The 15,646-nt window shown below is 38.8% G+C and overlaps 1 protein-coding gene across 2 annotated transcripts; it reads right to left on the bottom strand.

The window, feature by feature from the left end:
- Positions 1-230: 230 nt before the first annotated feature.
- Positions 231-11,627, bottom strand: DNAJC12 (DnaJ heat shock protein family (Hsp40) member C12). 2 transcript variants are annotated; one of them, XR_013957250.1, is made up of 6 exons: positions 10,575-11,627; positions 8,505-8,583; positions 6,006-6,145; positions 4,740-4,941; positions 2,322-2,424; positions 231-1,332 (listed from the first exon to the last, which is right to left on the bottom strand). XR_013957250.1 is itself a non-coding variant. In XM_080621929.1 (5 exons), exons 1-5 carry the CDS (start codon positions 10,650-10,652, stop codon positions 1,238-1,240), a joined length of 594 nt encoding a protein of 197 aa, XP_080478055.1. In that variant the 5' UTR covers positions 10,653-11,627; the 3' UTR covers positions 231-1,237. The 2 variants fall into 2 exon arrangements, 1 of the variants encoding a protein (XP_080478055.1); XM_080621929.1 differs by lacking the exon at positions 2,322-2,424.
- Between the last annotated feature and the right edge of the window lie 4,019 nt (positions 11,628-15,646).

Here is a 15,646-nt window from a genome sequence, read left to right as displayed (position 1 = left end):
CAGAAGTCATAATATTGTTTCCATGCTGGGAGAAGACTGGAATTTTCAGATAGGACTTTCCATGGAGATGCTGAAGATTCGTAACTGGACTCCCTTAAGCTTTTACCCACTGAGGGTACAAATAAGAAATTCAAAAGGGATCTCTGTGGTGGGCAGAGGATTTTAATTTAACAAAAAATGAGAACAACCCCTTTTTGTATGCATGCGTTTTTATTTGTTGTTGATGGAATTACTTGCCTGCACAAAAACATAGTGTCAATACCTGACACATTATCTGGGTTTACAAAGAAGAAAATAAACAATGTAGAATATGAAAAGTTGTCCAAAATATGGAAAACATTAATGCTGACTAGCGTGATTCTTCATTCTTCACCATACAAAACCTTGATAAGACTCTGTCTACCCAGCCAGAGCCAGGAGGGAAATTACTATTAAGCCACAGTGTGAGAAATGGTCTCTAGGTTCAGGCAGACCAATGCTGGCACACACACCAGGGGTATTAGTTGTTCACCAATAAATCTTAAGGAGAAAGTTGCTAACTGGAGAACTGAAGTTCAGAAACTGCCTTCCACAATAAACAGCTGGTGCAAAAGGTATACTTGCTTAACAAATTAGAAAGTTCAGGGATTTCTAGGAGTGCTTGATCTATCATGGTGACCTTGAATAATAAGAACCTTCTTATTCATACCATAAGATCACAATTCTCCAACAGATTAAGTTTGTAATAGTATTGGGCACATGTGCATTATAAATCACTGCAGGAAGAACAATGCAATGGAGAAGTGAACTAGAATACACAGTTTAGAAATAAGCACAGTTTTGTTTAAAGCTCACTGTCATATGGCTTTTGGAAGATAATTACTTAATAGCATGATTTGCCAGAGTTTAACATTGACTTTGATTCTACCGAGAGTACGCTCTTTATAACATCACAGTATTAAGAAAAATATTATTCACTACACAGTATTTAAGAGTACAAGAAACAACATATAGGATGTTACATAACGTCACAAAACTACTTTATGTTAATACTGAAAAGGTCTTTGCTTATTTATGTTTGCTCATTAAACAAAAAGACCTCCACCTGTAATGCTCATATCATGTGTGAGCAAACCAGTATTGAAACATTTATTCAAACAACGTTCACATCACAATGCATGAATACAAAATACAAATAACTTATAACTGCTGAAAAAAACGGTACTGAACTGTTGAACAGATGATCTTACGCATACTTTTAGATCTCGTAGTTTCTGAATTTCCTCAAAAGCTCTGATGGAGCATCCCCTGACCAGCGGAAACGCAAGTGCCAGTAATTTGCCTCTGAAAATCCTGAGGTATAAAACAGAAAGACAAGTACATTATTATAAACATGTATAAAACTAAGTTGTCTGAAGTAATACTCTATAATCTTCCCAAGAAAAAATAAAAGAATGGTTACTGCCAGGGCTCTTGACTAGCAGGGACAACCTGTATTCCTGGCACCAGTTGAACAAGAACTCAAGCAAACACCAATCTTCAAGATATGTATCAGCTGGAAAGACTCTAAAGGAGAACACCAAAAATAATGGCTATCCAGAAAAGGAGGACCTACAAAGAAAAACTGAACAAATTGCATTTGCTTAGTCTAAAGAAAAAGGGAGAGTGACATGCTGAATCTCCAAGTACATGAAAGGCAGCAGTGAGGACAGAAGCCACAGAGAGCACTTTTTTTTTCCAGACTCTGCGAAATTTTTATGATCTATGGCCTCTCAATGCTAAAATGTGATCTTTCTATATCACGAAGCTGAAACCTATTACCAGACTTTGTGTTACCATCTCTTACTATGTGTACTTGTAGTCCCTAATTCTTACAAACAAGCAGATAGGAACTGAAAATCTCCCAGTTTAATAGTGGAATCCTATATACAAAATTTTTCTGGACGAAGAAAAAACCATTATCAATGTCCTAACAACAGCTATGAACACTGAAGGGCATACAGGCCCTGTCAAATATCTTTTAATATTAACATTTATTAATATAAATATATGCCTATTGGATAAATTAAGTAGGCATTTGATGAGTTCGATATTTTTACCACTCAGATCTCTGGAAGTTAAACTAAAACTTAAAAAACATTATGAGAAAGAAGATGCCTGGAAAGAAAGATCACCATTACAAGGAACAAGATGATGGTTTATTTACTTTGAAATTTTATTGATCTACAAAGGATACAGTGACAATTTCATTACCAAAAAATAGCCAATAGTTATAAATGTTATAAATGTTTATGTTATAAAACATTTTTACAATATAAAATTTTCCATTGTGCCTCACATACATTTGTACAATTTTCTTATCTATTTTCTGCATTCCACCAATGTTTGGGATTCGGTCAGGTTTTGCTGTCCTCATAGTTCAACATAATTTCCTGTTTGATCAAGCTGGGAAGAAATTACAGGACTTTGTTGAATAATAGTTCTCTGATAACATAAGCCTAAGGTTATAAAACCCCTGAAGAATCAAGCAGAACAGAGGGTGGTGATTGTGGTAAGTAAACTTTGATTCAAGCATACAAACCTAAGCAGCAGACAGGAAATGGTCAAATGAAAGCTTTTAAAATACACATTTCTTCTGCTGCATGCACTATTTAAAAACAAACTGTTCAAATACAAAAGAAACCTTCAACTCTCAATTTTTAGTCCTCATTAACTCATCAGGTGCAAACCGTGCAGAAATACTGAATGATGCATAAAAAAAAAAGTAAAATACCTAAATATTTTAACAGGTTTTAAAGTTATTTTAAATAAAATCACAAAAATAATTCCCCTCCTCCACCTCTTGTTACTCAATAAGAGGAAGTTAGAGAATTGTTGAGGCACCTGAACATTTACAAATCAATGGGACCAGATGGAATCCATCCCAGGGTGATGAGGGAGATGGCGGATGAGCTTGCAAAGCCACTCTCCATCATTTACCAACACTTGTGGCTCACTGGCGAGGTTCCAGATGATTGGAAGCTGGCCAATGTGACCCCCATCTATAAAAAGGGTAGGAGGGAGGATCCTGGTAATTACAGGCCAGTTAGTCTGACCTCAGTGCCGGGAAAGTTAATGGAAAAGTTCATACTGAGTGCTATTAAGCAGCACTTAAGAAATGGCCAGGTATTAGACCCAGCCAGCATGGGTTTATGAAGGGTAGGTCATGCTTGACCAACCTGATTTACTTTTATGATCAGGTGACCCGCCTGGTGGATGTGGGAAGGGCTGTGGATGTTGTCTATTTGGATTTCAGCAAGGCTTTTGATACTGTCCCCCATAACATACTCCTGGAAAAGCTAGCAGCTCACGGCTTGGACAGGAGCACTCTTTGCTGGGTCAGTAACTGGCTGGATGGCAGGGCCCAGAGGGTGATGGTGAACAGTGTTGCATCCAGCTGGCAACCAGTCACCAGTGGTGTCCCTCAGGGGTCTGTGCTGGGACCGGTGTTGTTCAATATTTTTACTGATGACATGGATGAGGGTATTGAGTCCTTCATCAGTAAGTTTGCAGATGACGCTAAGCTGGGAGCTTGTGTCGATCTTTTGGAAGGAAGGAGGGCTCTGCAGGGAGACCTGGATAGGTTGGATAGATGGGCAGAATCCAATAAGATGAAATTTAGTAAGTCTAAGTGCCGAGTCCTACATTTTGGCCATAAAAACCCCTTGCAATGTTACAAGTTGGGGACAGTGTGGCTGGATAGTGTCCAGGCAGAAAGGGATCTGGGGGTATTGGTGGATGGCCAGCTGAATATGAGCCGGCAGTGTGCCCTGGTGGCCAAGAAGGCCAATGGCATCCTAGCCTGCATTAGGAATGGTGTGGCCAGCAGAAACAGGGAGGTTATTCTTCCCCTGTACTCCGCACTGGTGAGGCCGCACCTTGAGTACTGTGTCCAGTTCTGGGCTCCTCAGTTTAAGAAGGACGTGGAAATGATTGAGCGTGTCCAAAGGAGGGCAACAAGGCTGGTGAGGGGCTTGGACCACAAGCCCTACGAGGAGCGATTGAGAGCGTTGGAGTTGTTTGGCCTGGAGAAAAGGAGACTCAGAGGTGACCTTATCACTCTCTACAACTTCCTGAAAGGAGGTTGTAGACAGGTGAGGGTTGGTCTCTTTCACCAGGCAGCAACTGACAGAATGAGAGGACACAGTCTCAAACTGCGCCAAGGAAGGTACAGGTTGGATATTAGGAAGAAATTTTTCACAGAAAGAATAATAAAATATTGGAACGGTCTGCCCAGGGTGGTGGTGGAGTCTCCATCCCTGGATGTGTTTAAAAAGAGACTGGATGTGGCACTTGGTGACATGGTTTAGTCGAGGTGTAGGGCATGGGTTGGACTCGATGATCTTGAAGGTCCCTTCCAACCTGGTAGATCTGATTCTGATTCCTCTTTTTTTTTTTTTTTTTTTTTTTTTTAATTTGGATATAGCAGTAAATCTGAACTTTCCATTTTGGTTTAAAAAGGAATTTTTTCTTCTCCAGTTTTGAGGTTTACTAGCAATCAAGCAAACAAACATGGGGTAGGGAGGAAGAAAGGTCTGAAAGCTTCAAAGTTAGGTAAATAATAAACAACATAAAACCCAAAACAAAATCCCAACCCAAACCCACATTAAAAAAGCTACCAGTTAAACATATTATTCTGGAGAAGAATTCTCATGACAAAGCCTGCTTTTCGGGTCAATTCCTGGATAATGCAATTTTCTGTAACTTCTGGTTTCACTTACTTGGGGAGTCTGGATTCTTTGAACACTGTGGTTTCCCATCAGGAATTGCAACATCATCTTGCTCCCTGTTCCCATCTGACAGTCCTTCTTCATTGTTTTCAGTCTTTTGGGTCCAAATCTCACTAGTTATGTTGCTGCTATTATTTGAGTCAGGAGCTTCCAGCATTTGGTCCTTCTTATTTTGGACAGCCCAATGCATTGACTAAAGAAATACAAAAATTACAAATAAAGAACGAACTACTATGCTTTAAAAGATTTTTAGTGAACTTTTCTTTTTTACATTGTTGTAATGAATGGTCAAACAAAACATATACTACAGAGAAACTTCCAGGTCAATAGGTTAGGGGAAAGCACAGCTAATTACAGAAATAGCATTTGAGAGGATAGTTTATGTCAGGGGACAAAGAACAAAGTACAAGTGCACCAAATAATTCTAAGGGTGTTTTGATCAGTTTCTTCTCTCATGTCTTCAGACACTTTTTAAAGAGGGCTTGAGTGACTTAGAAATGTCTGTTTTCAAAGCTGTCTTTGACTTTAAGGTGCCTTTTGAAAACAAGATGATTTGGAAAGACTCACTACTGAAGTCTGTGGAATTATTTCTGTTTGGAACTGAACTAAGCTTGATAGGATATTTCCAGCAAACATTTAAACTTAGTTGTAATGCTTTAGTTGAAGAGGCTCTCAAGCTTCTCTCGTATGCAGAACTGAGGTGGGAAGAACTGGCAATACGAGTATGTATTCACCTGCCCTAAAATATGACCATGTAGACTTGTAACTATCATTCACCCTCATAAGGAAGGCAAAAAAAAATTATCAAACATTACAGAATTACGATCTAATAGGAACATGCCACCAAATTAATTCACTAACAGAATTAGGAGGGCAAACAACCCTCAGAACACCTGCCTGTCACAAATCACCCCAGTAGCCTAGCAGGGCCCCTCCAAAGATGTGTATGAAGCCCAGGGTTCCAAGGAACCTAGATTTTTCAGTGAGCTCTTTATTTCACCAGATAGCACAAAAACCTATCTGATAAGCAACCTACCAAAAGGAGAATATATTATACAAAGGTCCTAGCCTTAATCTGACTTTGAAAATAATAAAAGGTTCCTACAAAAAGCAAAGTGTGCTGAAGTGTTTGAAAGCAGCCCTTTAAGTTGTTTAACCCTTAAGCGTTGTAACTCATCCCCCCACTCACTGCTGCATTTTCTTGGACCAGCCCTACCTCCCCCTGCTCCTGAAGGCCCAGACTTAGACATCACCAACCGTTTTCACAGAATTGCTCAAGGCCTCCCATTGCTGGAACGGAATGGTAATTTTGCTTCGTCGCCAGTAATCGTAACGCGCTCGACTCTCTTCATTAGTAAGAATCTCCTTAGCTTGCTGCAGCTTCTGGAAATTCTCCACTAGAACAAAAAAACAAAACAATACTGAAGTCAGTATTTGGTTTCAAATAAATTAATTCAGATGTGAAACGGGAGCTGCCAACAAAGGCTTAGAGTAAGCAGAGTAAAGGAGGCACAAGAACTAAATCACAAAGGTATGTGTGTGGTTGTTCTGCTTACAGCTTTGCACAGTTTAGCTGACTTTAGGATCATAGCACCTTTGATGGACAACTGATACCCTTTTCAAATGAGGACTAAAATGCTCGTTTGTCTACCATCTTCAAAATCTCCTAAATTTAAAGTCCAGAGAAACTTACAGCAGGCAAAAGGCACAACTTGCCCCCTTCATACTTCCTTTAAAAAGAAAATTAAACCAGTCACAATGCTTAGAAGGAACATGCTTACATCGACAGCAGCAAGGAAGTTAGAGCAAAGCACACCACCAAGAAAAAACATAAGTGGGGGAAAGGGGACAGGACGGGACACAACACACAAGCGAAAATTGACAAACAAGAAGAGAAATCTAAATATAATTTAAATAACTTGTGCATTTTATTAGATATGTTTTCTACATGTACTAAAATGCTGTCCTGAATACCAGGCTGCATGAATGAGAGCTCTTTTTTTTCCCTACAGGGTAATTTGTCATTAAATGGTTATCAAGGATGCAGCTGCATGTTACTATTTGTAGAAGGGCTATAAAGACTTAGATTTTATCTATGAGTCACCTGTATTACAGTGATCTATTATTATTACTATTAATTTATTCCAGTTTACAAATTGGAGAGATTTCTTTTGAAATACACTAAGCCCAAATGTTAATCAAAATTGGTAACTATAAAGCAAACAACAGGTTAAGGGGGTAGTTCTATCAGGTTTCCTTTTTCTAGCATTACTACTTTTCAACAAATAAAAGGACTACCTTAACTACTCTTTACTGAACTTTAAGATGATGAAATAAACAATAAAAAGTAAACTGTCACTACTGCTGTAAAAAGTTACTTCAGATAAATACAGCATGTTCAGGTAAATGGAGCGTAAAATTTTTCTTCTTGTCAAACAAGGCTGCTCTAACATTTGTCACGTGGCCTCCTTCTTTCAGTTAATTAATTGGGGGTGGTGATGGCGTGAACCACATGCAGGGTGGTGCAAACAGAACAGGACCATGCGCTGGAATAGTCTCGTTTCCCTGCTGCAATAGCCAGAATTTCCAGCCGACAAAGTTGATTCCATTGGTTTCCTTGGTACTTGTGCAATCATTCATAATAAATGATTACTTACCAGGTTACTGTAAATAGGTGGCAGATTGCCTCTCAAACACCAAATCTCAGGATTTCCCTGTAAGGCAGTCTGAAAATGAAAACCCCCACCTATTTCAGCCTTTAACCTCTCTACGCCATCAGCTCTCTGATTCTAGGCCAGGACAGCACATCAATAAGGAAAGCCAAGCCCTGCTGAGAGCTCTGCTCAAGGCAGTGGAGTACAAGTCTCACTTAACATCTACTATATTTGCAGCTCTGCTGCTTCAGAGGAGAGTGGGGATGAAGTCAAATTCAAACAAGTAGGTAAGCTGTGATGTTCAGTTTATGCATATGTTGTTCAGCTTAAAACTAATAGGAAGAATCAAAAGGAAAACCTTTATGCATTACTCAGAAGTATATTTAATTATACTACATCAAATTTCTGGTGGAAATCATAAATATGATCAGAACAACCTTTACTATAAACTATTCAGATATTGGTGAGCACTGATTACAGCTATCTTGTGGTTATGAATCAGTACGATTGCCTCCAAATAACTCAGGTGCTGCTTTGCTGTCACACATATGATGAACTGCACACTTTCATAAACACAAATGCTAGCTGCTGTTCTGCAAACAGATGGCTACTCATCTGGTGCTGGTTTCTCTTTATTTCAAGTCATTAAATTACATTAAAAGAAACTAAAGTACATTTAATGTGTTCCTGATGGGCTTGTTCATGGAAGCAAATTAACTAGTTGATGCGAGTATGGCACTTGAATGCCACTGAGCATGGAAGCAGGCCAACTTCACAGGACTAGAAAAGGATACGTTCCATAAATATTTTCTGGATTAAAAGATGTTTTGCCATAGAAAGAAAAAAACCTGAAAGTCCTAAGGGAAAAAAAAAAAAAAAATCCAAAAAGTGCCTTCCTGCTCTAGTGTCTAGGAACGTGCAAGTGTTAGAAATAAGCACTAAAGCTTGCTATTTAAAAACAGTATGCTCAATACACCTGATAATTAAATTATATTGGGGGAAAATAATATTTAATAAAGTTTTAAAGCTGAATTTAACATCTTAGTCATGTTACAATAAGAAAAAAGAAAATAGATTGGTTTTAAGGAGGAAGAATACATACCTGCTTTGGGGTTTCCAGGATGTTTGTCAGGGTGACATTCAAGGGCTTTAATCTTAAATTCTGCAATAATTTGTTCAACCTAAACAGCATGTCAAGACTTAAAGTGAGTAAGTACATACACACAGAAACTATTTTCAAATTTGCCTTTTGAAAGGGGTTGAGAAGAACAACAAAGAATGCTGAAATATTCTTTCCTATTCATTTTTACAAGCTTTAATACAGGCAAAAAATTAGGTTATATAGAGGGGAACTGGAAAGTTAAAATATGTGCAATAGGAGAGGTGTAGTGTGCATGACTTCAGTTTAAAAAAAATAAATCAGTAGATATAAAAGTTTATACAAAATATATGAAATTTATATAAAAGATTCAGTGAGATGTTTTGCCAAGAAAGGTATCTAATAGCCACTATTTATGAATAACACTGTTTGTGGAAGAAGGATGTAGCTTAAATCTCCCCTGTTCCTCTCAAATCAGAAGATGAATTAGGTGTTCCTGTGCTCAATCCTACAAGAAGCCGAGGATGAACACAGACATTTACCTGAACACAGGGAAAATCTTTAGAAATTGAGAATTAAAATTAATCTTAAATTTAATCAAGTCAGATCAAGACCAGAATATTCAGCAGCTTAGATGAAAGTACTCAGCTGGGAATATGCTGTATATGCCCAAAGAAGCCTGTGCTGCTACAGATAGTTGATCGGGTATGCAAAGTAATGTGATTGCAAAGCACCTGTAATGCTTCAGATTTCTGTTAGATGCTAAAAGTAGTGTGCACCATCCTGAAGGAAGGCAATCGTGGTATTCAGTCAACTCATGATCAGAGTTCCTACTCCCATGTCAAAAATAATTTAGTAACATCTGCTGCTTCTCTTAACAAATAATACTCAACAGATTATTTTTCAAGACCTATTAGCATTTATTCCATCTTTTTACTTTAATTTTAAGCAATTTGAAAAATCATCATCGCATGTACCTGAACTACTCATTAATTGCTAAGCCCTTAAGGAATTAGTGCGAGGTAGAAAATTAAGAAATAGCATCTGCGAACAAGCCTGCACTGAAACTTTAACTCCGCCCTCTGCTGGGATGACTTTTTAGGACTTACCTCAGGAAAAGCTTTAAATTGCCTTCCGTAACAGATCAAAAATAACTTATTAGTATGCTTTTAGTGATAGAAATGAGAGAGATATTTTCCCAGCATTTGAACACTACGCCAGATGAGAGCATCAGATTACATTTTCTGAGCAAAATACAGCTTTTATCCACAGTGAACACATCCTTCATTAATCAAAACTCCTTTTCCAAAATTCCAAAACTGAAACACAAATTTCAGTTAATATAACAACTAGATTAAAAAAATATTAGCATACCACTAACTTAGACTATCAAAAAGATTATAGAGGCACCATTGAGAAAAAAACTCCACTTGTTTTAGCTACAAAATGTTCAACAATTGCTTAGCTAGATCTCATTATGAAGTATGTATCTGCTACCAAAACAAACTACTAAAACTAGTATTTGAATATTATTAAAGTTAGCATTTATTAATAATTAATATGATGAATGAAAAAGGTATTATTTTTTGTTTTCCAACCAATGAATACAAGTTTTTTTAAATTTTAAAATATGCATATAACTTGAGAAACTCAATAGCATTATCAATTACCTACACCTATGAACATTCATTCATATTAGTTGCAACTTTTAAAACAAAAAAATATATTAAGAAAAATATTATTTGGATGTTGTCAAATTGAAGCAGTTGGCTCATGATTTATGACCATATCACATGCTGAACTAAACTAATGAATAAATTATTATTTCAGCTATATCTATAATACAGTCCAGCTTTATAGGACACTTTTGAGCTTTGTTCTAGGATCTTAACATCGGTATGCAGATCAGAAAATTGAGCTTTACAAAGGGAGATACTAAAAGCAACAAGAAAGAAGGTTCACAATGCATTTCACGTAGTCCTGTCTGTAGACATAAAAAACTCCAAATCCTCCCTGTAGATAAATAAGCACACTCAAAATATTAGCCGGGAGGGCAGTGGGGAAGGCTCTTACCGTAGACAGTTCATCACATTCTAACAAGTTGTAGTAATCTTCCAAGTCATCCGGTCTGCACTTCAGAATTGCATCCATCTGGACCAGTCCAGCAGGCTTTTTCAACCCAGGCACACAGAGTGTAAACCAGAATATCACTACAAAGCTCACACAAGGGTGAGCTACAGAAACCGCAGGGGAAAACACAACTTCCACCCAGGTCTGCAGTTCTCTCCAGTGAATTTTAATGCCGGCAGCTGACACACATTCTTGAATTCTCGGCCTGCCATTGGTCCCTGCAGGATGCCAATCCGGTTGCACAAACCTGCTAAAAGCAATGCTCCCTGGGATTTGTAGTTGCCAAGGTCACTTCAACTGCAGGTCTGACGCAGCCTGAAGAGAGTTCTGAATACTAAGTAAAATCTAACTGTATTTGAGATTTAGATCACACTATCATGTGTATAGCAACTTAAAATCAGGCACATACTCATGGGCTTTCCTGCACCTCAACCTATGTATGCTAAAATACATTTTCTGCTTAATTTTTAATTTCAACTTTTGCCACAGTCTTTGACAAGGGAATTATATATGTAATTATAGAACAAAGCAAGGATTGCTTCCAAAATAATAATTACAGGGGTGCAAACTTTTGTACCAACCTTGCCAAAGCCTCTCAAAGTTCTGTCAGTCACTTCATTTTTACTCTTTGAAGGCTACCTAGGGTACATGCATAGCACTCTTCAAAACCAAACAGCTTATATCAGTTACAAATCTGACAAAATTGAGACTATGAAAAGACAACATGAAACACTTACTACTATCAAATTAAATAGATTCTCCCTCATGCTAAATTACATTCAAATTATGTCTTGAAAGTCTATATGGTGTGAAAAACACATTCCTTGTAAAGCTCATTTTACGTTGAAGTGAAATACCTTTAATTTTGACCCATGAGTAACAATCAAGGCCTCAGTCCAACAAAGACTACAGACAATGGTTAACCATACTGTCTCCTATGATCTGCTGATTTTAAATCAACCCTTCCTAGGTGTAATACTAACCACTTGCTGAAGTCTTTCCTCTGGCCCCTAAGGAGTTCTGGTTTTATTTTTCCCATCCTTGCAAGAGCTTTGTGATCCAAGATGTTTCACATCATTAAATACCATTGATTCTGTAAACTAACACAAACAGATGCCTTGAATAGTTTCACAATTTTAGATGCCGTGACCTAGTATATGAGTCTATGCAGAACAGACACACAGGGCATGACCAATGCTAGAACTAACGTGTTCATCAGTGAAGGACCTACTCGCTATTCGTAACTGTTTATAAGATACTGAGTATATAATTCCTGCATTTACAAGGGCTTTATGTTATTATCTATATTATTTATCTTCTGAAATTACCTACATATTAGTGTTCCACTGCTTTCTCTGAAAGGTTGTATTGTCTGAAATTTCCTATTTTTACTGTATGTTCAGATAGCCTATTAAGATTAAAAAATATATAGAGTACATGAAAAGAATAAGAAATTATATTCAACAGCAGAGCACAAGCCTCAATGAAACCATTTAAATGTGTTTATAAACCACTACTACCATATTTCTCTGAGTAAATAAAATAAATACACTGTTTCAAAGTGGAGGAATTACCAATTACAAATCTTTTCCTCTCCCCCATTCGTAACTTAATAGTAAACCAAAAAAGTATAGGAAAGGCAGCCTTTTAGCAAGAGACCATGTAAATATTTAAATAGATTGTACTCTGAGGGAGGATAAAAAACAAACAGCTGTCCCTCTTCCCAGCTGCACTCCTGACATAGTGTTCTTGTCCAAGTACTTATTGCGTATTTGCCTAAGGTGAAACAGAAGGCTCTTTAACCCTTTCTCCCTCCAGCTTTCAGGGCCTGTTTCTGTGCTGCAAGGTGAACTGCAGGTCCAAGAGCTGAATTTCGACAATAAAACCCTGAGATTTGCAAGCTGCATGTTCACAGGGAATTTGCTCACTGAAGCCTTGGTATAGTCTGTACTCTTGTCTGTTCATACCAAATAAACAAGAGCTTTGATCCAAACTGCAGCAATGACCATACTTGTGCCCCCTCACCTCACATACATTCCGCCCCAAGATTTCCAGTGCCTGGGGCACAAAGGGTTCCATAGTGCAGTCTGAGGGTTCATGTATGGGGACCACAAAATACTGATACTGAATAGTCAATTTTACTGCTCCTATCAACTTCAGTGGGACAATTCACAGCATCATGGAAAAAAAAAAAAAAAGTAGAGCAAAAGAACCTGTATATAATACACAGAAAAATACAAAGACTGCCTTCGGAACACACAACTTTATTTATTTGAAAGAGAATTACAGTGCAGGAGATGGCACAGCTCCTGTGGCTACACACACTTTGGTTAGTTTTGCTCAGAACGCACAAACGGTACTGAAAGTGAAGAAATCTCATATTTGTTCTGTGTACATAACCACGAACAAAACATTTCCATTCATTCCTAACACATGCCAAATGCAAGGTCCTACACCTGGGTCGGAGCAATCCCAGGCACAGCTACAGGTTGGGCAGAGAAGAGATTCAGAGCAGCCCTGTGGAGAAGGACTTGGGGGTGTTGGTCGATGAGAAAATGAACATGAGCCGGCTTCAGTGTGCGCTCGCAGCCCAGAAAGCCAACCGTATCCTGGGATGCATCAAGAGGAGCATGACCAGCAGGTCGAAGGAGGTGATCCTGCCCCTCTACTCTGCTCTCGTGAGACCCCACTTGGAGTATTGTGTGCAGTTCTGGTGTCCTCAACATAAAAAGGACATGGAACTGTTGGAACAAGTCCAGAGGAGGGCCACGAGGATGATCAGGGGACTGGAGCACCTCCCGTATGGAGACAGGCTGAGAAAGTTTGGGCTGTTCAGCCTGGAGAAGAGAAGCCTGTGTGGAGACCTCATAGCAGCCTTCCAGTATCTGAAGGGGGCCTACAAGGATGCTGGGGAGGGACTCTTCGTCAGGGACTGTAGTGACAGGACAAGGGGTAACGGGTTCAAACTGAAACAGGGGAAGTTTAGATTGGATATAAGGAGGAAATTCTTTACTGTGAGGGTGGTGAGGCACTGGAATGGGTTGCCCAGGGAGTTTGTGAATGCTCCATCCTTGGCAGTGTTCAAGGCCAGGTTGGATGAGGCCTTGGGTGGCATGGTTTAGTGTGAGGTGTCCCTGCCCATGGCAGGGGGGTTGGAACCAGATGATCTTAAGGTCCTTTCCAACCCTAACTATTCTGTGATTCTATGATTATCAATATTTTTTGCTGGTTTAGAGCCAAGAGTGAAACTAAATTCTGGTTCAGTGTAACTGAAGGTTTACCAGCAACTTGTGAAAGTCATAAATGGCCCTTTAAATAAATCAGCAAGATCTGGAAATCTCTATTTGGATTTATTCCCTTAAAATATATCAAATCTTCAAGTACCCATTCTTCTTAACTGACTTCAGTTGTTCTGCTTCCTGAGGGTAGAGTACACATTTTCAAGAAGTTCAAGACACAGTATAACTCAAATTGAATTTTGCATTTCATGCTCCCTCTTTGTCCCCACACATGCTCCAAGTTGCAGAAATAACAGAGGACCTAAGCCCTACCAAACTGACTTCCCAATTTAGGGGTAACTACTGCAACAACAACATTAACATGTATAAATGCTTTCAGTATTAGAGTCAGCTTTAACATCCTTGAATCAGTTCCTCACCGATACCTTCTCAGAAAGTTTCAGATCATACACCTGTATGACTTAACACTTTTCTTCCTTAGAATGCAGTCTCCACATTATTTGGTGCTTTTTTAAGTCACATCTCTCCTTTGCATGCTGACAAACCATTCTCTATGTGACTTTTAAGAACTCTGAATCTTCCCTCTGCCTCAATAAGGAGAAAGAATGTTTGCATACAAGTTCACACAGAATAATAAAAATGTTCTGATTCACATCTGGTTACTTCATATCTAGATTTTGAGAAAGAGACAGTGTAAGAAATGGCATGTACATCTTTTTTGGGGTTGTTAATACCTGAAAGAACCGGGGGGGGGGAAGAAAGTACCCCCCAATACATATATCACATAGAAAGTTATCTATAAATATGTTTTGAAGCCAACAAAACACATACCAATATTTTTAAATCTAAGGGTTTTAAAAGTTGTAGTTATCAAGGCCTGCAAGGGAGAAATTCTACTTGTGTAATCTTGGTCATGCCAGTAAATTTAGTGATTCAGTTGTATTAAATTCACTGAAACTGTTCTGCAAGTAGTCTGTGATGTTAAGCAGTACCATTAAACAAAACAGTATTAATTTTATATCCATTAAGTTTATATAAAAATTCTGTGTTGGTAAAAGTCCTGGGAAATTGGCCAAATTCTATCCTGACAAGACTTCAAGGTAGAAAGAGACACTATGTGTAAGAAAGCCCATGTGTAATACCTCCGTATTCCATATTCGGTGGCGGTCCACAATTCAGCATCAAGGTCAGCCACTACAGATTGTCTCTACAATTTACACAACAGAAGAGATCACTGGAAAACCACAGGTCACCACAGGTCACCACAGCTACTGTAGTGCACATCCCACCAGGGAGCGCTAATGTGAAAAAAAAAAATAAATTGTGAATCTCATTAGAGCAAATCCCAACTCACGATTTGCCATCAGGTTTCTCACATTATGTAGAGTCGTCCAGCTGTTGTTCAGAAGACTGCTCAGCCCCCCACTCCCCTAAAAAGACTTCCTGTAGTTCAAGGAGTCCAAGTACCCTAGCAATACGTTTAAACATCCCTACCACAAAGCTTAACCTGTAGGTGCAAAACCTTTCCCAGGCAGTCCGCAGACACACCCATGTCGTCAGCAGAAGCTATCATCCTGCAAATACTGCTGTGTATCCCCAGCTCTGTTTACAGAAAGGGAAGAGCCGCTATGACACTCCCGATAACGCGGCTCGACTGCCAAACGAGCTTACGGGGAGAGTCGCACGAGTTTCCCTGGCGGGTTCCACCTCATCAAGCGCTGTAGAGATACATGGCAGCCCAACAGAGCGCCTCTACAGCCTTAAGCCTGCGCCAGG

This window comes from Psittacula echo (genome assembly GCF_963264785.1).
Source record: "Psittacula echo genome assembly, chromosome: 6".
NCBI lineage: Eukaryota > Metazoa > Chordata > Aves > Psittaciformes > Psittacidae > Psittacula > Psittacula echo.
Note: the sequence above shows the minus strand (reverse complement) of the source record. Positions and strands in the feature narration are given on the sequence as shown.